At 42.7% G+C, this 26,837-nt stretch overlaps 1 protein-coding gene across 3 annotated transcripts; it reads right to left on the minus strand.

Moving 5' to 3' along the window:
* On the minus strand, positions 1 to 26,011 carry tfg (trafficking from ER to golgi regulator). 3 transcript variants are annotated; one of them, XM_080753079.1, is made up of 8 exons: positions 25,901 to 26,011; positions 23,847 to 24,060; positions 20,243 to 20,326; positions 13,787 to 13,933; positions 12,384 to 12,551; positions 10,852 to 10,980; positions 2,075 to 2,164; positions 1 to 1,360 (listed from the first exon to the last, which is right to left on the minus strand). In XM_080753079.1, exons 2-8 carry the CDS (start codon positions 24,028 to 24,030, stop codon positions 933 to 935), a joined length of 1,230 nt encoding a protein of 409 aa, XP_080609205.1. In that variant the 5' UTR covers positions 24,031 to 24,060; positions 25,901 to 26,011; the 3' UTR covers positions 1 to 932. The 3 variants fall into 3 exon arrangements, with proteins under 3 accessions (XP_080609205.1, XP_080609204.1, XP_080609203.1); XM_080753078.1 differs by having other exon boundaries at positions 1 to 1,357; positions 10,852 to 10,998; XM_080753077.1 differs by having other exon boundaries at positions 10,852 to 10,998.
* Between the last annotated feature and the right edge of the window lie 826 nt (positions 26,012 to 26,837).

Raw genomic sequence — 26,837 nt, forward strand, 5'->3', positions numbered from 1 at the left:
ACTGGGTCTCAGTCCTTTATTAGGTTTCATAGGAGAAAAAAAAAAATGTTACAGTTTATACACAAAAAACAATATCACTTGAAGGTGGAATTTCCGATTTATATATTAGTAAAACGAGAGAGAGAGAGAGAGAGAGAGAGAGTAGAGAGAGCGAGAGAGAGAGAGAGAGAGTGTGAGAGTAGAGAGACAGCATTAGCAATAAGCCATGCTGGAGGTGATCTAAAAGGCTAAACATTGTAGGATCCTTCTGGGTGCATTGACCTACACGTCCCTCAGCTAGTAGTGTTCCCAACACAGGGTAGTTTCAATGGAACATCATTAATACCAACATGGTGATGGGATATGAATATGATCAAATAAAACAACAAAAAGGGGGGGGGGGGGGGTACGACTTCATTAGGATAGTGTCTTAGAAACGAGTTTAACCAAGTGCTCTGTGAACCCACATGTGGTTCAGCCGAACGCTTAAAGAGCGTCAAACCTCATCTCTGTCTTGACGAGCGCGACTGAAGACGTGGATGTCGGTCACATCAGCCAAACGCGTGCGCTAACCGCAAAGAAAACCACCCGACGAAGAGTTCAAAACGACAGCCTGGTTTCAGTGTGTGCAGATACAAACTCATTAACATCTTTACAACGACAGACAGACAGACAGAGAGGAGAGTGTGTGTGTTTGTGTGGTGGGAGCAGAACATTGCAAACGTGTCCCACAGCAGGAACAGAGCACAGTGGTGTGTTGGAGAAGACGGCATACAAACATACAAGGACGGGGGGTTTGGCGTATTTGGACATTCCGATATTTGTACGGGTGGAGCAGGGGTGGGGCAAGAGGGCAGATCTGCACACCGTGTTTACCACACCCACACCAAAACAGAGCCACACGGGGCGGGGGTGGTGGTGGTGGGGGGCGATTTGAACGTTCCGTTTCTCTTTTACCGGTATCCAGGGCCTGGCTGAGCGTAGCCCTGGCCGTAAGGAGGACGGTTGCGGGCATAAGGGTTAGCCGCCCCTGGCGGAGGGGTGCCACCCGGAGGAGGGGTGTACCCCGGCCGGGGCTGGTACCCTTGGCCAGGTTGGGAGCCGGGAGGCATGCTGTAGTTGGCAGGCTGGGTAGCCTGGGAAGTGTAGTTTTGGGCAGGGTAAGCTCCTGGGGGGTACTGCTGGGCTCCCTGTGGCGGTGGTGGCTGCTGCTGCTGCTGCTGCTGCTGCTGGCCACCCGGGAACCCTGGTGCTGGAGCCTGACCAGGGGCAGGTGCCTGGGAGCTCGGGGGTGGGTAGTTCTGGAACTGCTGCTGCTGGGGCTGCTGCTGGGGCTGTGGAGGACCAGGTTGGGGGGCTCCAGGCTGGGAGCTGTATCCTGCTATGAGAGACAAGAGTCTTTTTTTAATCACTTCAACCCATTTAGACCTGAGGACTCGATTCTATGAATGTCTTCTAAATCCAATAGTTTAGTTTTCTGAAGAAAAAAAAACTATGTTTCTACATTAGTGGTGCTCAAATGTTTTACTGTCAAGGACCTCTAGAATGATGTATTTGACCACAGACCAAATATTTGCTTTAAAAAGAAAATATATATATATTCAAAGATTTGCAAAAAAGTTCTTGCTTTTTCAAAAATAGCAGATCTCCAAGCTCATAGCGCGTCACTCAGTGCCCAGGATGAGCTTGTATATCTGTTTTTAAATAGCTTAAGTATAAAATAATGGTTAAAGTGGTTCAAACTTAAAGTGACAGATGCGTTCCAGATCCAAGTCACCCTTAACAAAAGGAATAAGAACCGACATCGCAATAAACATTAGCCATAGTCATATGGTGAGAGGACACTGGCATGAGTGCCTTTTTTGACTCCGGTGGGGCTAGGGAAATGTACTGTTTCTGTTTTTATTATGTTTGTAATGTAAATGTATTGTTTTTTACCCTGTGGGCCCTGAGCCTGTAATAAAGTTTATATATGGTGGCCATTTTGTTCTTACTTCATACTCGAGGGAGGTGTGACAACTAAGAGCAAAATGGCCACTATGTGCACTATGTGCACGTGGTAAATAAGTTTACTGTGAGTATATTTTCTTCTTACCCGAGTACTGCATACCGTACTGCTGCTGTGGGGCGGTAGGCTGCTGGGGGGGGTATCCACCTGGAGCCTGGTACTGCTGGTACACCTGGCCTAAAGACACATACACAAACACAGTCTCAGGACACAAGCATTTATAATTTTACAGCTTGTTACCGTACCACATGCAGACAGCCGCATTTCCATTAACCAGTAATTACCTGCAAAATTAAAATCCTGCAGGACATACGTGTGAAAGAAGAAAAATACACTCAAAGTTAAGCTTCAGCATTTCATTTCTTCACTCTGATGAGATGAGCAATGGTGCATGCACATTGACTATGTCTATTAAATGTATTTGTTCCAACTCTCATCCCTCTGAGGCTTATTTAGTCCAAATGATTTTTTTTTTGTTTTATGACAACCTCAAATCTTTCCAGACATGTTGGCCGGCATCAAAGGTTCCTCGAGGAAATCCTGATAAAGTACTTAAAAAAGCGAATATATAATTAGTCTACGCATCATTAATATGCGCCTTTATCCAATGCCATGTGCAACATGCCTCTCTACATGCACACACATCTACACCTGTACAGAGAATAGAAAAGCAGTGCCTCAGTGCAAACAGCTGCAAGCACCATTATATAAAACCATTTGTTCCCAAAAGCCCAGTGCCGAGACGCAACTCTTTATGGCACATTACAGTCAGCTTTGGAGCTCCAAGCTAAACAGTACTGCACACAGGACAGGTGCCTCTGCAGACAGAAATACATGGGGAGGGGGGGGGGGACTTGTACAATAAAGACTCTCACTGAACATACAACCACCCACCATAAAGAAATGTACACATGCATAATCCAAACACGTCTCTGAATCGGTGCAGAGAGACTGCCGTCTGTGCAAACAGAGCCTGGCTAAGTCTGTAGACAGCGACTTCCTTCGATGCTTTTATTAACCATGACTTCACCAGTCCACATTGCCTATGTCCACATGTGGAGGATGATGATCCCTGTCATCCCACTACAACACTACAACACTACAAACCCTGAGGAGCAACAGCTTCGATGGGCTCTGAATATTAAAGTGAGCCTAGTGTGGAACATCATATTAGATGACTAGTCTCCTTTGATTATCGTAGCACTAATCAATGCTCTCTTGACACAATTATGGTTCCATTTTGTGTTCAGAAAACATGGAAACTTATTTTTTTCCTCCCCCCTCTGAAAACCAGCGGGCAAAGTTTTCCAACTAATGTCTGCATGTTCAGCAAACATGCAAAGACTTGGCAAAACATTTTTTTCCCCTTTACAAGGCCCAAACACACTCCAAGATCTCCTGCCTGGCATGTAAAGTAGGGCGACAACACATAAAATGCACAAAGGGTAAAGACAAATGAGAGAAGGCTGTACCAGGGTTCACTGGTTTTTCATGTGCCAGTAAAACCCGAGTGCCGATTTTCCATACTTTGAGAAGGATGATAATGGAGCCCTATGGAACTCCTGAGAGTTTAAAGAGGCCTATGGCCTGCGGGAGAGACAACTAACGTAATTCTTCAAAGGACTAATTTAGTCAGAAAAGGTCAGTTTAGCGAGCTGGCTCTGCAGTTCAGTAATGCAGTGGTTCCCAAACTGGGGGTCCCCAAATTATTTTGGGGGGGGGTCCCCAGATTATTAGCTTAATGTGCAACATTGTTTTCTCACTCAACAGTAAACAAACCAAGTTACAGTTTAATTACTTTTAACTCACCCACTGCCATATGACAAGTTTTGGAGGCTGTCCAATACTAGCCTGATTTCAGACTCAGCTTGAGTCTGACAATGGCCATGTCTGTGCGCTTTACGGGGGGAGGGACTTTGACTTCCCCTAAAACCAATCACTAGAGATCAGTGGATCCGCCTACTTTTAACGTCTTTTTCACCCGACACGGTGCTTGTCACGTCTGCTTCATCCGTGCACGCCGCACAAATTGCTGGCCATTAGATCACTCAATGGCAACAAAAATGGCGTGTTTGTGTGTGTGTCTATGCAGATTATGAACACAACTCCAGACCAGAGAAGCCATCCACTCAGAGAGTGGGCGGGTCTATGGGCTGGAGCCAGGCTAGTCCGATACGCCAGATTTGCTTTTGGGCTTTTATGCCTTTATTAGGACAGTGGACTAATGGGGGGAGAGACGGGGAGTGACATGCGGCAAAGGTTGTCCGGAACGGGAATCAAACCGGTGACGCCATCAGACATCAATGCCTATGCGGCAATGCTTATGTGGTATGCGCCTGGACCAGTAGGCCAGCGGGCGCCCGTAAAATCCAACTTTGATCGCCACGATGTGGTTCCAATTTCACCTTATAAAAAGCACTTCCGGTCTGCGACCGGAAACTGATCCATTTCCAGATCTGGGTAGGGGTTCTCAACGACCACATCCGGTTTTCATTTGTTTACAGAGAAAACATGGATGCTCGTAGCCCCAAGACGGCTGCATGGATTTCGCTCAGGTTTTCATTATTTTGTAACGGCAAATGCCGTGCACACGCGTGATACACAATCCGTGGACCAGCGTGCACAATCTACACCCACGAGCACTTCATAAAAGGTAAGAATTTTTTTTATCGCTGCAGTCAGTGAGTTAAGACCTTTTCAATACCAAATTGTCAAATATAACGTGGCCTGAAAAGTTAGGGAACCTTGCATTCACCAACTCACACAGCAGTTTCACAGTAGCACAGTCACATTACGATAATTCATAGATAATGCCGAGATCCATGTGATACGATACCGTTTATTCCCCTTATGGGAATTCCAGTTGCATGTGCACAATGGAATGCATGCCAAGTTCTAGCAGCTGAAGCTTAATGTGCCAGAAATCCAATGGAAGACAAAAAGAAAACTCATAAACTAAAGTTTTTTAATAAAGTATGAACTATTAAGAGATGGAAACATGATGCTAATTCAAGATCTGAAATACTTGATATACAAAATATGTATTTTAGCATACAATTGTAGTCAGTCATGATGTGGCAAACATCTGTCAGCCCACTGACAATGACTCAAAACACGAACGCCATGATCTTTACTGTGTGAGTCGGTGCACGTGTGTGTGTGTGTGTGTGTGTGTGTGTGTGTGTGTGTGTGTGTGTGTGTGTGTGTGTGTGTGTGTGTGTGTGAAATTGGCTGCTTCGCATGTTGTCTCCAGTCTGCTATCCATCATGTGTGTTACGTAACAGTGATGGAAGGATGGGCTGCCGTCAGGCCTCACTGGCCTGGGGAGTTCATTTCTCTTCAGTGAATACAATATGCGGGCCATCAGCCTGCTCAGGGAACAGAGAGATGACTGGAGGTCTGTGGAGAGGTAAGGCTGTTGGCCCATCGCTTTTGGAGAAGAGAAAACAGAGCTGGAAAAATGATTCCGTGGAAAACGCAGTTTGCCTGTAATTCGTCCGACTTCTAGGGATGCCTTAATAAGGGAGTCATGAGAAAACACGGGCCTGTTTGGAAACTAGGAACTAAATCCCAGCAAACACACGTCTGCCCATCTGATAAAAAAAAAAAAAGCCTCACGCAAACTGTCCGATCCGTTCTTGCACACGTGCGGCATTTCGCCATTTGCCTCAACAATCCACTGCCTAAATTCATCAGCATCTTTTACACTAAGGGGGGAAAAAAAATCTATACCATCTGCTTATGGATCTAATTAGCAGCATTCTTGTGGCCACCAGTAACCTATGCTGGCATTGAAGTGAGCCCGAGGGTATCTTAAAAAGACCACATTATGCTCATTTGGAATCAAACCTCAGCTATTTCCCTATATAACTTCTCATACATTGGCAGGTCTTTGTTACAGCCCATTATTCAATAGCCTACAGACATTTACTGTCCTGCTCTAATGGTAAAGCTAGAAGTTGGCATGCTGACTAACAGTCTCTCTGCAGCTAGACACAGTGAGGACCATCAAGAAGGACAGGGTGAAGTAGGAGAAGGGGCCCTGCACGCCACGGGAATGCCTGGCTAGGAGAAATATGTCCTTGCAACTACAGCCGTGTGCCGACCATCTGCAGCCTTGGAAATCTAGAAAAAGAGGAGGCGGAGGGGGAGCGAAGAGGGAACAAACGAGAGGACGATAGTCTATTCTATTCCATGGATTTCAAGAAAACCGTGCCGTGTTCGTTATTGCATCTGGTCGGCCCACCAATGCATGGCAAGACTTAATTTAGTCACTGTCACCAACAGACCCAAGGTCAGTGGCTCAGTGCTGAATCCATTAGACGATGACGTGCACACAGACATGAGAGGGGTATCATGCAGACGATATGAAGCCCACCGCAACTTCAATTCCTGGAAATCATGTGCCTGTGTTTCAGGAGACTTGAAAGGCTCAGACAAGCAGACCTCCGTGCTGTTATCTCGTTGGCTGCTGCAGCAGGCATACCTGCCGCTGCCTGGAAAAACAGTCATATGTGAACATCAAAGTGACAAGCGCAATGAGTCGTTGTCATGAGAAAAAGCCTGCATTTTAAAGCAGCTCTGGCCTTATGGGAATTTAAAAAAAATATTGGGTCCTTTCTGCTGAGCTTGTTATTTTTATTTTTTTTAAGGCTAGTTATGTTTCTGTCAGACTACGCCTGAATAATGTGACTGAGCCATCCCCACCACCTGGATGTACTAAGCTCAAACCAGATCCTATATAGAGCCTTTGCCTGAGCCAAACCGCAAACTGATGGTTTTCACAACAACCATGTGTGTGCTGATTTTCCAGAGTTGCAGGTGTGGTTAAGGGAGTCAGTGGCATGGTGGCTCTAGGGTGCTGTGTGGCTAAGTTATGGCTCTCTAAGGGTACCACTGGGGAGTTTCTCCTCCATTTAACTTGCCTCTGTGGCCAACGGAGCTGAGCCATAAGCGAGAAATGCTCAAAGCTGTCCAAGATGGAGGTGGTATACACCAGGCAATGCTTCCCTTACAGGGCTGCACCTGCGCCTCTGTTTGTACGAAGACATGAGTGAGAAGGTGAAAAGCCCGCGCCTAATTGCACATTTCGGGCAGGGAGCACGGACAGACTGAGATTAACGTGGAAAACTGCTTTCCGTCTGACCTGCATCCTGGAGTGGATCAGTGCCGAGGAGAGGGAGGGGAGTCGGAGCTGTTTGTTTTCATTCCTTCTCCAATAGAGTATCCCTGATCCCTCGTTCATTTATCTCTCCCGCAGAGACAAACCCCCTTTCTGTGTAGCCTTGGGTCTGGGTCCAACATGTCAGTGTTAAGAGATAAGACAAGGAGGAGGCCGTGATAAGGCCTCCACTAACTAAGACGAATGCTCGGGCGGCCGGACAGTGTTGTTTACACAACGCTGATTAAGATTCCTCTGTGGTGAGCCACAGGGCTCATTCCTCATTTCATGGAACCTACAGAGGCTCCACAAGAATATGTCCAATGTAGGAATCAGCAGCTGTTAAGTGGAACTGTAATAACAGTACGCTGCGTCGCCATTACCATTTGCTGCCTGTTCGTAGATCTTAGTTATGTCAAGCAGCCTACAGCCAGTCTGCTAATCTTCCATGCACACAAATGAAATTGATTTAACCCATTTAGGCCTGAACTCATTATGACGCAATGTTTTATGCTTTAACTATTGAAAAATAGCAGATATACAAGCTCACAGCGCGGCACCGAGTGCCGCGCTGCGAGCTTGTAGATCTGCTATTTTTGAAAAATCGTGAAAATTAGATTTTTGACCCGATTACATAAGTGTCTTTTGAATCCTTCTAAGATTTTTTGAAAAACCGATGTTTGTATGTCAACAATCTGGCCAGCCATCGTCAAAGAAAAGGTCCTTTTCATTTAACTGGAGCTCAGTTAGTCTGTTCTTGAGAGACTACTATGTCAGTGGTTCTCAAACCTTTTCATGTGAAGGACCCCCAAAATGATATTTATTTGGCCACGGACCCCCATTTCAAAATATTTAGTCCCAGGGACCACCCAGAAGCAAAATTTGAGTTACAAACGTTCGCTTTGAAAATACATAATATTCAAAGATTTGCACACATTTTCACGACTTTTTCAAAAATAGCAGATCTACAAGCTCGCAGCGCGGCACTCGGTGCCGCGCTGTGAGCTTGTATATCTGCTATTTTTCACTGGTTAAAGCATTCAATAATCCTAGGCCTAAATGGGTTAAGAATGGGCAAACATAGAGCGGCATGAAATTACATCTCACGGTGAATAACGGGCAGAGGGAGCGAGAGTGGCACTGTGGCACGCATCTAGATTCAATAAAACCATCTACAGCGATAATATCACGGCTAAGTGCGTTCCTTGAGTAAATGCTTTAGTCACAGTTATGTCTGGGTGACAAGAAAAATCAGTGTGTAAAAAGAGACTAGTGAGAGAGATGTGTGTGTTGTTTTACCAAAATGAGCCTAAGCTGAATTCAGACGCTTGCACAATATAATAAAACATTTGTAGCGTCTATAACTCTGGACCCAATTTCATATGAAGAATAGGGATTCAATTATTGTGAAACTGACTCATTCATATGAAAAAACGCAGTAAAAAAACTGCGTGGGGGAACAGAGGGGAAAACACTCCTGGGCGGTGGACTATGACAGTGGTTCTCAACCTTTTCAGGCCGCAATCCCCCAAAATAATCATATGTGAACTGGAGACCCCCCACCCTGACAAGAACTTGGAATTGTAGTTTGAGTCATTACATTGTGTTTGACGTGTGGTGCAAGGCGTTGTGAGAATTGTTGATCAGCTATGTTCAACATTTTTTGCCTCTTTCTTAGGTAATTGTGGGCTTGCTGAAAGCGAGCAACACGTGTTATCTTCATATATCAGTCAAGTTCTCCTCAAACCTTTGTGCAGACAGTACAAAGGCAGGGCCCTTAGCCAATGAGGTGCAGCCAAAGGGTAGATCTTTGTGCCCATACATGGTGTTACATGCGAGCCCTACACTGTTTCGTAGGAACAGTATTTCTATTTATTAAATTATTATTCATTATTTATTCTAAACAATCCAGACAGGAATTCCAGGGTGCAACCACACTCGCAATTCCCCCGAATTTCATCTTTTCTAGTTATTATGGGCCCACTGAAAGGCGAGACCAGTATGTTTTACCAAAATGTTATTCTCCTCAAAATAATTACCGACAGTAGGGCCCTTAGCCAATGAAGAGCAGCGTTCTTGGTGACATCACCACCAACAAGTGCGACCTAATATAATTAACAACGACACGTGGGCTCGCTGAAAGGCGAGACCAGTATGTTATACAGGGGTTAAAGCAAAAAGAAATCCCAAGACGGAAATGTATTTTTGACCCGGCCCACAGGTTGACATTTGTGCTAGGGACAAATACTACTACTGACACGCACTAACCTTTATCAGTGGTGGAAGTATATGTACTCAAATACTGTCCTTAAGTAAACAATTACATTGTATTTACTTTACTAGAGTACAAGCTCAACGCAACTACATATTTGAATTCCAGACTTTTACTTGTAACAGAGTATTTCTATATTGCAGTATTGATACATTTACTTAAGCAACAAATGTGAGTACTTCTTCCACCACTGACCTTTTAACATTCCAGGTAGAGTTTATTATAAGGTCAGATTTAGCCTCAGCTAATGGTATAAAACCCCAGTATTATTAGGTTGGAGCCATAACTGTGCTTTGGGAGAGAAAAAATGAATAAAACGGTGTCCAGGTGAAACATATTCCAACTTCCTCTCTCAGTAGGGGGTGAGATTTAAGAGGGCAAGAATTGGAAGCAATTCTGGAATTACACCCAATGTTGCACCACAGTGACCGCAGCAAACACACGTTATACTCACACGTGTGCAGGAGGTCTCAGTGGACTGCTACCACTTTTTATAGATCAGTCAGAGGTGCTAAACCACCCCGACTGCTAGTCTCAGGCTCTCTGCATTATGCCTTTATAGGTTCCCACTTACATAAGCACGTTCCTCTTTGGAGTTGTGTCTATCTGTACTTAAAAGCAGTGAAACAAATGTGACATTGACCATACGCTAGAACAGTGGTTATCAACCAGTGTCTGGGGACCACGAATGGTCCTTGACCACGAACTGTCCAGCTAAATAATGGACAGTTGGTAACCAAATGGACCCTTATAGATCTTTCTTGAGCGTAAAATACAACCGGTCCATTGGTTTCATTTTACACTCACAAGATTTAAATTATTGTTAAAGATCTGCATGATTTAATTTACAAGATGTCTACACAATTCGACAATGTATAAGAATAGTTTTTTCAATGTTTGCCACATCAATACAGCATGGAATTGTGGACAAAATCGTATCCAATGTCAAAAACATATTCTACGTTTTGCGTCTGTAAGGCTAAATCTCATCAAACGGTGGTCAGTGGCTGAAATGCAGAATAAATAATGGACCTTGATGTGAAAAGGGTTGAAAACCACTGCTAGGGCTGTCACGATTATGACATTTTACATGACCATTAATTGTCACTCAAATAATTGCGGTTAACGATTTAATTGTGTTTTTGTCGTTGACAATTACATTTCTGTTTGGCTGACTTACATATTTGACAGATTTACACTTGAAAAAGAACCTTGATAGTGGAAAATCTCGGCTATTTCCACTATTTTTGACTTTTAAAAAAAATATATGAACGTTTTTCAACATGGAAACGATTATGAAAAATAATCACGATTTTGTAAAAAAAAATCACGATTAGACGATTAATAATTGTGACAGCCCTAACCACTGCACTAGAAGAATACAGGATAAGAGTGTGTGTGTGTGTGTGTGTGTGTGTGTGTGTGTCTCACCATCCATGGATGCCGGGGGTCCCTGCTGTACTCCTGCATAGGGGGCCTGGGGCTGAGGGGCCACAGCAGGTGGTGGAGCTGCAGACGAGGAAGAGGCAATACTGTCTGGGGTTCCTGAGCGCTCCTCAGCTGCAACACCAGGGGGAGCTAGAGTGAGATTTTCATACATTAACTGCTACCCGACATGTACGCAGCATTATCTATATCTAGTTAGAATAACTAATACTTATTACGCATTATTAATATTAAAACTCATTCTGAGCCCCAGACATTAACGGATTATAAAGTCCAGAGTGCCTCCCTCAGGCCCCATTAACGGCCATTATCTTATTTTGAAGGCCAGAAGTCCATAGCAGTAACACTTCCGGTCTGACGTCATCGCGTCATGCGCCGGAATCGATCGTTGTTTACGTGGTGTCATGGCGGCTCGGATCAGTGCTTTTATACATGTGTTATATAAGCGAGCATCTGCCTCCATCTTCGCTTCTAAAGTGTAGTTTTGAGATAATGGACATTAAAGATGAGATCCCCCGTCCACCTCAATGTTATGGGATTACTATTTTGTGCCCGTGGAGCCGTGATGATGACAAATCAGCGACGGAGATCGGATCGGGACCTCCGGCCATTGTATCCGGTAATATAACCGCCGTTACAGTAATATATTACTTTTCGCGAGATATCTCGGGAATGGCACTCCAGATACTCGAGTACATTTCGCGAGATATCTCGCGAATGGCACTAAATCGGTTAACTCGTCTATCTACGGCACTCATGAACTCAAACAACCCAAAACAAATTAACTTTCACCATTGAATCCTGAGATCAACACATAGACCATAGACATGGAAAAACCTGCGTCTGCCCTGACCAATGTTGTGATATTCAGAAGAATGGATGCATCGGGGATTCTAATTCCAGATTGTGTTTTCGTCAAAACAAACTAAAGATTGGATCGTCGCGGTTACAATTTCTCTTTTCGGGTGAAAGAAGAAAAGATTGTTGGATGTTACAAACAGCGTGTTTACACAACGGGGTCACACCGTGTGCGTTCCGTGGGTCGTCAAAATAAGTTAAAAACAATGAAAGACCCTGGCAGAGGCGGATGAATTAATTAACACCTGGCGATGCATATGTTAATACAGGGGTTCTCAAACTTTTTTAGGCTGTGACCCCCAAAATAAACATATATGAACTGGGGAACCCCACCCTGAGAATAGCAGATCTACATGCTCACAACGCCTCGCAGTGCGAGGCGTTGTGAGCATGTAGATCTGCTATTTTCACAACGTTCACCTCTTGCTTACTTCATATTTGACAGTTTGGTATTAAAACGGTCTCAAAAGTCCTTAAATTGTCACTTTATAAATGTGCAGATACCCTGTATACACTTATGTAGGTTTGTTTACCGTTTTCTTTTTCTTTTTTACATTAAGCTAATCATCTGTGGACCCCAAAAATAGGGGTTAGGGTTGGGGTCCCGACCCCAAGTTTGAGAACCACTGTGTTAATATTAGATTGATTAAGTGTACTACCTGACGCTTGGTCCTCGCTCAAGCCGAAGGCTGAGATGACATTCTTGCTGACCTCGTCCTGGTTCTTCAGGGGGTCGAAGGCTGACATGCTAGCAGCACTGACCGGGGTGGCCTGCTTCACCACTGGGTCAGCCATCACCGCCTTCCCCTCCCGCCCGTCCATTGACTCTAGAGAGGAGTGAAAGGGGGGGTATGTTTTAGAAAGACGTAATCACAACCATGATGATACATGGAAAATCTGATACAGATTATAGATAAGAGAGAAAATAGCAAATATAGCAGAAACAGCACTAGCGTGGAGTCTTGTCTGTGGAGGGGCGTTCATTGGAAACAGATCCATTGTTATTAAACTATAAAACCATCGCATGAGTACATCTTACGAGGGATTTTCAGAGATTTGGGCTGTTCGTCACAAACCTGTGGCTTTGGGCGTTAACTCATATGCTGCCATTTAACAATACCTTCGTACTCTTTAACTGCCATTCGTCTCCATAGACTTCCATGTAATTCATAGTGCACGGATCATGCACACCCATGCCTAGATAATGCACCACGTGTGTCCACATTGCTCACAGCTTTCAAACAAAAAAATCCGAATGGAAATCCGTTCAGGCATTCATGAGATAGCAGCCATTATGTTTTACACTGTTGTGAGCTTGGAGGTCTGCTACCTGAGTTGTATGGGGGTTGTATGGGGGTTAAACAAGCAATTTCGCGATCGCTATCATGCCTACTAACGTTTTTGGGGTCCAAAAAAAAAAATTTGAAAAAAAAAAAAAAACATTTTTTATTTTATTTTTTTTTTTATTTACGGGATTCACGGGCGTGGCAGGGTGGTACAACGGGATTTTTAAGGGATTCACGTTTTTGGCAGTTAATGAGTTAATACAACAAATGCCTAGTAAAAGACTCTTCTACTCGAGTCCAGGAAAAACAAATCCACCTGTTTAGTCACGCTTACCGCGTGCCGGATCACACACAAAACGTCGGTGCCGATTTTATGATTTTGGCCGGGGGTGTATGGATTAGGAGTTATTAGTGTTATTATTAATGCCATCTCCATTAGCAGCCATTAGAGACATAAGAGCAAATGTTTACAACCCGATCAAAAAGGAAAAAAACACTCCTGTAATACGAGTATTACTGTCCAACGATGTTTTAGCAATGCCGTGGAGTCAGTCTATTGTGTCGGGGGTTGGCGATATGGTACCATGGCACACTTGTCGTACAAGGGATAATTCTTCATTTCATATCAAGTATGCCCCTGTGTGGTTATCTTTCCCCGATCTGCAGTATTAAAAAAACCTGTTAAACTAATTTGGTTCAACAGTTATTTCCCACATACCAAAACATTTAACTAAATAAGCGTTATTTTTGTTTTGGCAGGTTTTGTGTGCATTTACCACTGTCTGGTGCTGTCGCGGCCAGGCCAGGATCTGTGGGGGGTTCCAAGCTGTCCAGGAGGCTGTTGACTTTGTTCCTGAGCTCAATGAGCTCCCTGCGCAGGTATTTCACCTGACTGGATTCCAGGGGCCGTGGCTGACCATTCACTGAGGATAAAGAGAGAGAGAGAGAAAAGGAGAAAAGTGAGCAAATCATCACGGTTATATTTATTGAAGGGAATTCAGTTAACCCATTTAGGCCTAGGATTATTGACTGCTTTAACTATTGAAAAATAGCAGATATACAAGCTCACAGCGCGGCACCGAGTGCCGCGCTGCGAGCTTGTAGATCTGCTATTTTTGAAAAATCATGATTTGTTTTGCAAGTCTTTGAATTATATCCACTTAAAAGCGAACATTTGTAACTCAAATATTTACTTCTGGGTGGTCCCTGGAACAACATATTTTGAAATGGGAGTCCGTGGCCAAATACCTGTAATTTTGGGGGTCCTTGACATGAAAAAGTTTGAGAACCACTGATTCAGAGGAAGGATTTAGAAAGTCGGGTCAAAGATCGGGTCAAAGATATTCAAAGACTTGCACTCGTTTTCAAGACTTTTCAAAAATAGCAGATGTGCAAGCTCGCAGCGCGGCACTCGGTGCCGCGCTGTGAGCTTGTATATCTGCTATTTTTCTAAAGTTAAAGCATAAAATAACGGTTAAAGTGGTTAAAATCTAGCGCGACTCGGGCGCGTTCCAGGTATTTGAGAGTTAAGCCAAGCCAAACATTTCTCCGTCTCCACGCAGCAGCCATCCCACTGTGTGTGTGGGACCTCCAGGACAGTGATGGATAGAACACCATCCTTGATCACTCTAACAGAACACTTGCATAATACAGTCTCTCTCTTATTCATGGGGTGTGTATGTTCGTGTATTTAAAAAGAAATGATATGCATTACAGTGCATCGCACTTTGCTGCAAGACAAATGTTCTGTTGGGGAAATGAGATGCATTACAGTGCATCGCACTTTGCTGCAAGACAAATGTTCTGTTGGGGAAATGAGATGCATTACAGTGCATCGCACTTTGCTGCAAGACAAATGTTCTGTTGGGGACAATGAGGCCCTGAACTTGAACCTGTGGGTGACATAAAAATGGACGAGTTGCAGAATTGAGCTCAGTGATTCAAGGAAAATTCCTGAGGATAATGCCGAACAGCTTCCAAACCAAACCATGAAGAGTGTGTGTTTTTGGGATTAACTTTTACTTGTGCTTAACTCTCAAATACCTGGAACGCGCCCGAGTCGCGTTAGATTTTAACCACTTTAACCATTATAGTATGCTTTAACTTTAGAAAAATAGCAGATATACAAGCTCACAGCGCGGCACCGAGTGCCACGCTGCGAGCTTGTAGATCTGCTATTTTTGAAAAATCTTGAAGATGTGTGCAAGTCTATGAATATCTTTGACCCGATCTTTGACCCGACTTCTAAATCCTTCCTCTAAATCAGTGGTTCTCAAACTTTTTCATGTCAAGGACCCCCAAAATTACAGGTATTTAGCCACGGACCCCCATCTCAAAATATGTTGCTCCAGGGACCCCCCAGAAGCAAATATTTGATTTACAAATGTTTGCTTTTAAATAGATATATTCAAAGACTTGCAAAGAAAAATCATGATTTTTCAAAAATAGCAGATCTACAAGCTCGCAGCGCGGCACTCGGTGCCGCGCTGTGAGCTTGTATATCTGCTATTTTTCAATAGTTAAAGCATTCAATAATTGTAGGCCTAAATGGGTTAAATGTCAGGGCATCTGTCATACACAGTACATGGCAAACTAACCAAGCTGCATTGGTTCATGCTGCTGTATAATCGCATCCGTGTAGGTGTTTCCTGGGGCCAACAGTTGACCACATACTGCCATCATGTAAAAGGAATGTTTGAGGCTGCAGTCACACTAAAGAGTGATATACCCTTTCCTTGTCCTAGGTAGGTGAATGAGGGGGGAGAGTGGAATCCAATTCATTCCCTTAGGAAGTCACATGGTTTCGTGCCTCTAGGAAGTCTCTTGGGGTAGGGCGTCGTCGCTTTAAGTCAAGAGGCTTGGAAGAGGCATGAAACCATGTGACTTCCATAGGGAATGAATTGGATTCAACCCCCCCCCCCCCCCCCCCCATTCCCCTAGGACAAGGAGAGGGCAGATGACTTTACTGTGTGTAGGAAGCCTGAGAGGTCATGTGTATTATTCAGTTTAAGGCCCTTTTCTTTTTTTTACTTAAAATAATAAATAATAATATACAATCTACAAGCTCACATCACGTCTACTATTTATATCCCAGTGCTTCTTCACATTGCAGACTTGAGGTTACAGCAATAGTTCAGAGACCTAGGTCCAAGAGCCAGGCTGCAAAAAAGACGGGATGGCAGCCTCATCACCACCACACCCTGCCAGCTACAATAGGAGTCCAACAGACCATGGAACCACGGAAACATGGGTGCGGCAGGGCACTGGTCTGAGGTCTGATGATGACCCTGGTGAGTGGTGACCGTGTGACCTGCACCACTGTGGCTGCAACAACTACATTCAATGTCTTTTTGCAGGCACTACAAACACAGTTAACCACTTAAGCCGTATACAGTATACTACTGCTATACAAACACGGTCCGTAATAGCAAAAATAGCACATGTACAGTACAGGTAAAAGCTCACGCTTGTACATAGATCTGCTATTTTTGACAATATATAATATAATGGCAAGCCCAAAATAGGGACACCGGGCTGAAAGTGGTACAAGTCAAATCTTGAGGAGTCGGACTCCAACAACACCATAGAAGGTGGCCTGAATGGGAGTCAGATTCCATATGCATACGTATTGTCCCAATGGACATTCCTTACTGGATTCATGTTTAAGAGGCTGATGCTGCGCAGAGTTTTCAGGCCCCTACACACCAAACTGACTTCTCCTGACAACTACAGACTAAAGTCTGAAGGTCAGTTGGGTGAGACGTCAGGTGATGTTGTGTTTGTGTTGACCCCCCTTGGCAGCCATTTCGCTTGTAGTTTTGTGAGCATTCACACTCCAACGTAGGTAGGGCTGCCACAATTATTACATAATCGTCTTATCGCAATTATTTGACATTATCACAATTATTTTGTGATAATCGTCATAATCGTTTACATGTTGAAAAATGTTTATATATGTTCAAAAATATTTAAAAAATAGTGGAAATAGCAGATCTACAAGCACACAACGCATCATGTAAAAAGTCATAGTCGTGACAGCCCTACATTGCACAACAAAAGGGAACAGAGCATTCTCTCCTCTGAAACTTGGACTTTAATACAATTCAATGGGGGCTATATTGGAATGGGAAACATATGTTTACATTGCCAAAGCAAGCAAGTCTTAAAAAGGGAAAACATATGAATAGTTAAGGATATAGCCTTTTTAGAATAAGGACATTTGTAAACAGAGCTGTGTAAAGCGCCAAGTCCTATTGTATCATATTCATATATCATATCATATCATATCATATCATGTCTATAACGCTTGCAATGTTCCGACCGATAAACCACTGCTGTGCTCAAATATCCTGATCTTTGTTATTGGCATGGCTTAGCAGAAACAATGTAAACATGGACTTCTCGTGGGTTGTAGTAATGCCTCAACGTCGGGCTGTAAATACTGGGTTGCCGCATACAACCAGGAAGATCATATGACCGGCAAACATTCTGAAAAGTTGAAGCGCTTCCAGCTCTGTGCCAAAAATGCCAGGACCGCTTAAGCGCGATGCTCGAACGCTGGGAAGAGGAACGTCTAAACATCTGCACTCCCTCTCACACATACTGTACACACACAACCTGAGAGCTCCCGGCCTATTATTGCCAACGGTGATTGTGCTTGATGGTCGGGTGCACGACTAACACAGACGCCTCACTACGATCTGACTATGGCTTAGTGTGTCACAGCTTTTAGGGTTTGGGGTGGGGGGTTCAGGAGGCATTGGATTAAGAAATGGACTGCTGGGAGATTCCAGCTATTTCCACCCCCTCCAAATCTCAACACACGTCTGGGAAAAGCGCTTCCACGTGAGGTCATGACATGTGTCAATGCTCCAGAGCTCAACTGTAATTGGGATGGAGCAAGAATAATACAACAGAGCATTCATTTTCTCCCTCATTGCTTTTATTTTGACTTCTCTGTGCTCCCTAGCTAATAATAGCAGGGACGGTGGACTGTACAGTGAAGTAATTGAGAGTGGAAAATAGAGATTACATCACATTTCCATTAGAGATCAGAGGTGTATGTATGTGACATGTAAAGACACTGATAGACATAGGTTAAAGGGGAAGTTCACCCAAAAGATTACTTTATTTCTATCATTTACTCAACACATGATGTGAGGAATACAAGTCGAATTTTTATTTGGGTAACATCCCTTCACACGGCGAATGAAGAAATCCAAAAATGTAAGCGCATGCCGCGAAGCTGCTTTTAACAACAGCAAAACAATATCAAAAGTGAACTTCCGATTTAATGCAAAGCATATGGCAACTTATACAGAGAAGCTGCAACAAGAGTTTATCTCAGTGTTACAACCTTGAGCAATAGTAGGTATAGCACATTATTGTCTCACTGACCAACTACACTGTAGAATAAGTTATTCTGTCATGACATTAGTACATGAAATGAGAATATGGAGAGGACTGTGATTTTGTGTAATCCACTGGGTGCGGTGTATATCTGGCAAAACATTTAACCCATTTAGGCCTGAACACATTATGACGCAATATTTTATGCTTTAAATATAAAAAAATAGCAGATATACAAGCTCACAGCGCGGCACCGAGTGCCGCGCTGCGAGCTTGTAGATCTGCTATTTTTGAAAAAGTCATGAACATTAGAATTTTGACCCGATTCTATAAGTGTCTTTTGAATCCTTCTAAGATTTTTGGAAAAAACCTATGTTTCTATGTCAGCAAAAAGAAAAGGTCCTTTTCACTCAACTGGAGCTCAGTTAGTCTGTTCTTGAGAGACCATGTCAGTGGTTCTCAAACCTTTTCATGTGAAGGACCCCCAAAATGATATTTATTTGACCACGGACCCGCATCTCAACATATTTAGTTCCAGGGACCACCCAGAAGCAAAGTTTAAGTTACTAACGTTCGCTTTGAAAATACATATATTCAAATATTTGCACACATTTTCGCGACTTTTTCAAAAATAGCAGATCTACAAGCTCGCAGCGCGGCACTCGGTGCCGCGCTGTGAGCTTGTATATCTGCTATTTTTCACTGGTTAAAGCATTCAATAATCCTAGGCCTAAATGGGTTAAAGAGAGCAAGAACAAGTATAACTGGCAAAGCAACTAGTCTTTGCTGAATACATCTATTTGTTTGCCTGGCAAGCTGCAGCAAAAACAATACCAAAGCTCCGTCTCATAATATGAGCTGGAGCTTTGGCATTACTCAGGAGGGAGGGGACAAGCTGACAGGCAATTGAGTGGACTGAAACACATGCCTACACTGCCATCCAGTGGCAGGTTTCTGTTAACTCTCAAATACCTGGAATGCGCCTGAGTCTTGTTAGATTTTAACCACTTTAACCATTATTTTATGCTTTAACTTTAGAAAAATAGCAGATATACAAGCTCACAGCGCGGCACCGAGTGCCGCGCTGCGAGCTTGTAGATCTGCTATTTTTGAAAAATCGTGAAAATGTGTGCAAGTCTTTGAATATCTTTGACCCGATCTTTGACCCGACTTCTAAATCCTTCCTCTAAATCAGTGGTTCTCAAACTTTTTCATGTCAAGGACCCCCAAAATCACAGGTATTTGGCCACGGACCCCCATCTCAAAATATGTTGTTCCAGGGACCCCCCAGAAATCAAAGACTTGCAAAGAAAAATCACGATTTTTCAAAAATAGCAGATCTACAAGCTCGCAGCGCGGCACTTGGTGCAGTCAATAATCCTAGGCCTAAATGGGTTAAATGTTTTCAGGCCAAGGACCCCTTAGTTGAGAGAGAGATGAAGCAGGGACCCCCACTACATAATTGTATAAAATTGTATTGCAAATTAAAAATGTACATAACATTAATTATTTCTTATAAAGTTTAGACTTGACAGCACTATCATCTGTGTAGGTTGGATTAATGTGTATTTTCATATATTCAACCACTTGAACTGTCAATACCTACTAGTCTGCTCTTCTTTTCCCTCTACACCAAACATCTGAGGCAAAAAAAATAGCCGATCTACAAGCTCACAACGCCTCGCAGCGTGAGGCGTTGTCAGCCCGGACCCCCTGCTGAAGACCTCTGGTATAAAGGGTTAAGTAATTGTTTAGAAGAATTGGAGTAAATTTGATTATTCTGGTACATATGGTACAGTATATTCAGTATATCAAATGATAACAAAGAGAGCAAATATGTGTCTGTGAGATGTTTACACTTTGTAAATAGTCCAATATCTTACCAAACAGCGTGAGTTTGAGTATTCTACTGCACTGGATGGCGAAGGACAGGTCAGAGCTGTCAAATATGGTGATGAGGTCATCATCTGCAAGAGGGGAGAAGAGGGAACACACGACACACTATATTATACTATAAATAGAAACTTTATGTTATACTATAAATAGAAACTTTATGTTATACTATAAATAGAAACTTTATGTTATACTATAAATAGAAACTTTATGTTATACTATAAATAGAAACTTTATGTTATACTATAAATAGAAACTTTATGTTATACTATAAATAGAAACTTTATGTTATACTATAAATAGAAACTTTATGTTATACTATAAATAGAAACTTTATGTTATACTATAAATAGAAAGTAAAGGAATATACTGTAATGTGCTGAGAGCCAGGATATCCTTCAGTGAGATTTATCTACTTCAGAGAAGGTTTTGTCAAAACCTTTTTCAAAACAACTTGATCACTCTGCTATGAAATATGCATTTTTATTTTTATTTTATTTTTAAGTTTAAACATTCCCCCAACTTCATTCCCAAGCAATTTAGTGATCCAAACAAATTCTGAAATACACAAATACAGCACTAGACACTCAGGCTACAATCTTTTATTGTGTTACAGTACATCTCGCATAAGCCCTTTGGGCTTCTTGCCTCCTCCTGGCACTTTTCTTTTTACATTGTTTTACATTGTGCTAAATCAAATCAGATTATGGGAAACTTGGCCAAAGTGTTGTAAAGTACTTTATAATAACTAAGTTCAAATTATTCTTTTGATTATTTCTAACATATACTGTATACCATTGCCCTACTGTAAGGACACGTATCTGACATAACACATCCAATGCATTCTGTGACTTGCCCTGCAAAAACTCTGCCAGAAATATGCAGTCTTCGAAATTAACAAAACAGATTGCATTTAATCCTTGCTTGCATGTCTCCCAACTCCCTTGCACTATTAAGTGGGTTAATGGTGCGTCTACCCAGATTCCGTGCTGCTTGCAAAATCAAACAAACTATTACAATTTTGTGAGATCAAGTATTGAATCAAGTTTGAATTCTCTGAAATAATCTCCTGTTGTGTGCTCCATGTGTGAAAGGGAAAGGGCAACACCAGACAATGTTCTGACCTGATTCCCTCTACAACGTCCAGAGTTGAGGCTAAACTAAGTAACATTACTTACATCTGTGAACAAGTAAACAACAACCAACTCTAAATGCTGTCTTTCTGTATGTACTGTATGTCTGTCCTTTAAATATCTCGAGATCCATTCATCTGATCAACTTCACACTTTCTGGGTGCATTGCTAGCTGACAGAGCACTGACGGAAGTGCAGTATCTAGGGATGGTCCGATCAGGTTTTTTGGAACCGATCACCGAGCACCGATCACAAAAGTTTGATCACCCGATACCGATCAATCACCGATCCGATCAAGTTATTATTTATATATTATTTATATTTTCTAAATGTTAATGTTTTAACTTTAATTCATTAATTCACTCATGAATTCATTTATATATTTGCCTTATAGTTATTTACCAGCATTACTATGTATTTATTATCATAGCAGTAACTAATTATTCCTTCAGCACTGTGGAAATCAATACCCCAAAATGGCCTCAAGTGGGCATACTGAACGGCTGGTTGATCGGATGCACCGATCGGATCGGATCGGTGAATTTACCTTTTGATCTAAACCACCGATTATCGCCGATCACGCTTTGATCGGCCCGATCCGATCCATTGCCGATTGATCGGTAACATCTCTAAAGTAGAGATTGGGATAAAAACCCAGTTCTGGTCCAGACCCGGTTCTGAAGTTATTGAGACCAAGAAATCAAGACGATTTGGGCTTAAGAGACTCTCATCAGGTCTAATGGGTCTAATGACATCATGTGTTGAGTGAACCTCAACATTGCACATCAAAAGGTTTAAAGTATGTAGTATACGTAGTATGACAGTGTTGCATGACTTGCGTGTCATAGAACCGATCTACACACTATGTAATGTCACAAGTTGTTGACCATAACGTCATCAAATCTGCGACCTCTTGTTTTAGTCTTAAAGTAACAGTGCCCTAATCAATCTATATCATCATCTGTTTATATTATTATATGTACATACTATAGTTCGCAGAATCTGTGTGTGTGTCACACAGACTTTGTCCCTTTCCGAACGAATGTTGTCAAACTTTGGGTGTGTGCTTTTCATATAACCCAGAGGTGTGCAGAGCAAAATGGCAATTCGGACAGACCAACGGTTTCCGAGATTCAAAAATCAAAATATCTGTATCTGTCAGCCCGCAGGTCTGATAAAGACGCTGAGATTCTCTGTATGTTCAGGAGATTGTATTCATCGGCTCCCCTGGTTGGCCAACCCAAACCGTCAGCTTCATGGATTGGCGTTACGCCACGTTTTTGCGCCGCTAAGCCAGTACTGATTGGCTCGACCCGTCACCTTAATTTATAGCAGTGGTCCTCAACCTTTTCAGGACACGACCCCCAAAATAATCATATTTTAACTGGGGACCCCCCCACCCTGACGAGCACTTAGAGTTGAGGCCTTACATTTTATATAACACGGTTATATTGTGAAAAAAAGAGTTGTGAGGATGTAGATCTGTTATTTTCACAATATCTGCCTCTAATATTTGACAATTTGGCCAATGTTTAATTTGTTATTTTAGAGGTAAGTCCTTAAATTGTCACTTTAGAAATGTGCATATACGCTCTATACACTTGAACTTTATGTTGGTTTGTTTACTGTTGAGTGAGAAAACAATGTTGCACATTAAGTTAATCATCTGTAGACCCCCCAAAATAATTTGGGAACCCCCTGGGGGTCCCGACCCACAGGTTGAGAACCACTGATTTATAGGACCACAATGTAAACAATGTAAGTCCCCAGGACTATGTTATCCTTTTAGTCCAAATGTCTGAATGTACCTTGTGCTGTTTACATTTCTGACTAATGAATTAATCAATCAATCAACTGATTGGCCAAACTTTGTTTAACATTTGTGCCGCATAGCGGTATACGTAAAATGGAACGACTGGCAATGTTCCCAACAAGCATGGCCAGAATAAGCCGTCGCCAAAAGGGCACAGTCCTAATCTATCTATAAATGCGACAAATCTTTGTCTGTCTGCGTGCGTGTCTGTCTGTATGTAATCCGCGTATCTCGAAAACCGTTCGTCCCACCGGCTTCAGATTCGGCACGCGCGTTCCCCGCCGCGGCGTGGAGTGCAGTGCCGGGCCTCGACCCGACCCAACGTGTGGTTTTCCGAAACCGGCGCGAAACGTTCGGAATATCCTTATGCGGAATGTACAGAAAGTACCGACATCAACTAACCAACCACTTATTGAAACAATAAACAAACCATTTTCTTTTGCAATATTTAGCATATTTTGCCAAAATAAACTGTCACGTACGTGCCTTCTGCCTGAAGAATATTTGGAGGGCCTAGTAATATGTTAAGGAGTACTACTAAGGATGAAGTCTGAAGAGACTGTCAGAGGTTTGCACAGGTCCGAATGGAACTGAAATGTCCTTTCAATAATCGACACCACTATAGTATAAGTATAAATCAGGCTTTACCCTCGTCCTTGTACTTGATGGTGACTTCATCGTTGCTCTGCAGCTTTCCCCGGAACACACGCTGCATCATCAGCAGCAGCTCATCGTAGGTGATGTCCTCATTGTGGATGGGGATGCGTCTGATGTCGTCACCTAGCTGAGCCTTGATGATCAGCTTCCCACTCAGGTCCAGCTGGCCGTTCATGGTGCAGTCTGCCCTCTTCTGCTCCCACCACTGACCCAGGAAATTGTCGGAATGTTAAAAAAACGGGATACAAAAAAACACAAAGAACACAACACTCAGGTGCTAGATGTGGAACGTTTTTTGGGGGGTTTTAGCGCCAGCGAGAGGGTATTTTCTATACACCAGTACAGCTATGACACAACAGTGCTACAGTTATTTGAGAATATTCTGATGTGGAACTTTTTGGGGGGTTTTAGTGCACGCGGGAGGGTGCACTAAACCCTGTAGCACTAGTAGCACTGTTGTGCAGCTATGACACAACAGTGCTACTATTATTTGAGTATATTCTGTTTAGACAAAATAAGGTTTCATGCAATGCTAACAAAAGGATGTGCTCTACAGTGAATGCATGGATTACGGTACTTGGGACACGCCGTCATGCTTCCTGAGGAGATCAGTGATGTAGACACAATATCTGTGAAAATCTGTCATGGCCGTGATTTGTGTTTGTTTTTCAATGATTCTACTGCAATGACTCAGTAGCCATCTGTTATAGCTTTTCATCATCCGTTACCATTACCTATAGTCTAGTGTAAATCCACATAATCTGAATGTGTGATGTTTCAGTCACAAAGCTTTGTTCAAATAAAACTAAGCCACTACCACTGCCCTCAGGTATTTCAACTGTTGCCTGATAAATCAACTTTGTATTACTAACCTTTACTGTGACAAGAACAACATCTAATCAGGGTAGTTAACTAAGGAAAAGCAGGGAACCCGGTCTCCTAGTTCTGATGTTATAACACCCTGCTTCCAAAGTCTAAGGGTCAGATATCATCTGGTGAGGTGGCAACCTACGGGCTGTCATTATGGATTCTCTTTTGGTATGTGTGTCACTGTGTGATGTGAAAATACCAATCAATTTGATAAGGGATTAAGTGTTATCAAGATGAATTGAGAGTATGTAGTGAACATAATAGGGAGGCTATGACAAAATTGTAGATTTTTGGTAGTCACTTCACATCAGAATGAACACTGGCCATGGAATATGACATCTATCGATAGGAGTTAACTGTTAGCCTATCATTTCGTTTTAGGAGATAATCTGTTTATTTGACCTCAGTCTTATAAACGCCACCCGGTGACGTGCCGGGCAATGCTGAGCGTACCGTAAACCAAGGCGAGCCACAGTAGACAGTAGTGCTTGCCAGATGAATAATTGGCTGGATGCTAGGGATTTGTGTGGCTATGGCTACCCGGCTGTTTAGCCAAATAGCTACATATAACTACAGAACCCTTGCAAAAAAGAAGGAAAACACACAAAAACAAAATTTTCCCTGACAGTTTTACGTCAGGACGCTCAGATTAACGATTCCAAGGAGACTTGGTTTATTGTCACCTAATCTAAACGCAGTGTCATCGGTCTGTCAATGGCGCATACATTGAAAAACATTAGCTAAGCCATGATGTTCACTGTGTCACTTAATCTGCTAAACCGTGCATGACAAATAATACGGAGCGAAGATATTATGACAATATTGGGTCGCTTCAAAATATCCTCCTGAAATGACACTTGGGCAACAGCAAACAACCGGCTTGTGTACATGCCAATTCCCAATGGACAGTGTGACATCAAGGGAACTTACATTAAAAACCAAGTCATTTAGAAACGTATGAAGGCAGACCCAAAATTAAAGTATTCCATGATGTTTCTACTTTCTCTGAGACATTCCCGACACCTGTTTGGGTGAGTAAACGCTTGCTCACTGTGTCGCTAATGTAGCGAAGCTAAGCTAACTATCCTTCACTTCATGAGGTACAACACAATAGAGCTTCGTGGACAACTAACAAAGTATATTTTTAGTGCGTGTCTAAATATCGGTACTCTCACCTGAATCAGACGAGCTGACCACGCTCGGACTTACAGGTTTTGACGATACCGTAGATATCAAACCTGTTAGCTATCATGTAGCACTGTCCCAACATCAGGAAGTGTCCCGACTGTCAACGTCAGCACTACGTGGCATACACAGCCCTGCGCATGCGCAATTGGTTGGCATCAGGAGTAGGTCAGGAATGTGATGATGGGGGGGGGGGGGAGATAATTATTGAATGCTTTAACAATGTGTGCAAATCTTTGAATGTTTGTATTTTTAAAGCGAACATTTGTAACTCAAATTCTGCTTCTGGGGGGTCCCTAGAACTAGATATTTTGAGATGGGGGTCCGTGGCCAAATACATATCAGTTTGGGGGTCCTTCACATGAAAACGTTTGAGAACCACTGACATAGTAGTCTCTCAAGAACAGACTAACTGAGCTCCATTTAAGTGAAAAGGACCTTTTCTTTGACGATGGCTGGCCAGATTGCTGACAGAAACATAGGTTTTTGAAAAAATCTTAGAAGGATTCAAAAGACACTTATAGAATCGGTTCAAAATTCTAATTTTCACGATTTATCAAAAATAGCAGGTCTACAAGCTCGCAGCGCGGCACTCGGTGCCACGCTGTGAGCTTTTATATCTGCTATTTTTCAATAGTTAAAGCATAAAATAATGATACAAATAAATGGGTTAACAAATACATATTTATTTTAAACCAATATCAACCTCAGTCATGTCAATATTTGTGGCATGTCATTATGGGATAAAAATAGCAGATCTGCCAGCTCATAATTGCTATATTCGCAGTGCAACTCTGTCTTATGCCAGTGGTTTAGCCTGTGATGTTGGTACCGTACCATAGGAGAGATAACAGGCGTTGATCAAAACAACAATTCTTCTACATTGTCTAATTGTGTGGACTTCTCTTAAATTAAGTAATGCAGTTG

This window comes from Nannobrachium achirus (genome assembly GCF_963921795.1).
Source record: "Nannobrachium achirus genome assembly, chromosome: 22".
In the NCBI taxonomy this organism is placed as follows: Eukaryota; Metazoa; Chordata; class Actinopteri; order Myctophiformes; family Myctophidae; genus Nannobrachium; species Nannobrachium achirus.

Excerpts from the sequence above, each read along its gene's own strand:
- tfg (XM_080753077.1), bottom strand. The coding sequence starts at position 24,030 with ATGAACGGCCAGCTGGACCTGAGTGGGAAGCTGATCATCAAGGCTCAG. Across the intron at positions 20,327-23,846 it reads CATCAAGTACAAGGACGAGG|ATGATGACCTCATCACCATA; the intron begins GTAAAGCCTGAT and ends CCCCTCTTGCAG. Across the intron at positions 10,999-12,383 it reads GAGCGAGGACCAAGCGTCAG|CTCCCCCTGGTGTTGCAGCT; the intron begins GTAGTACACTTA and ends ATCTCACTCTAG.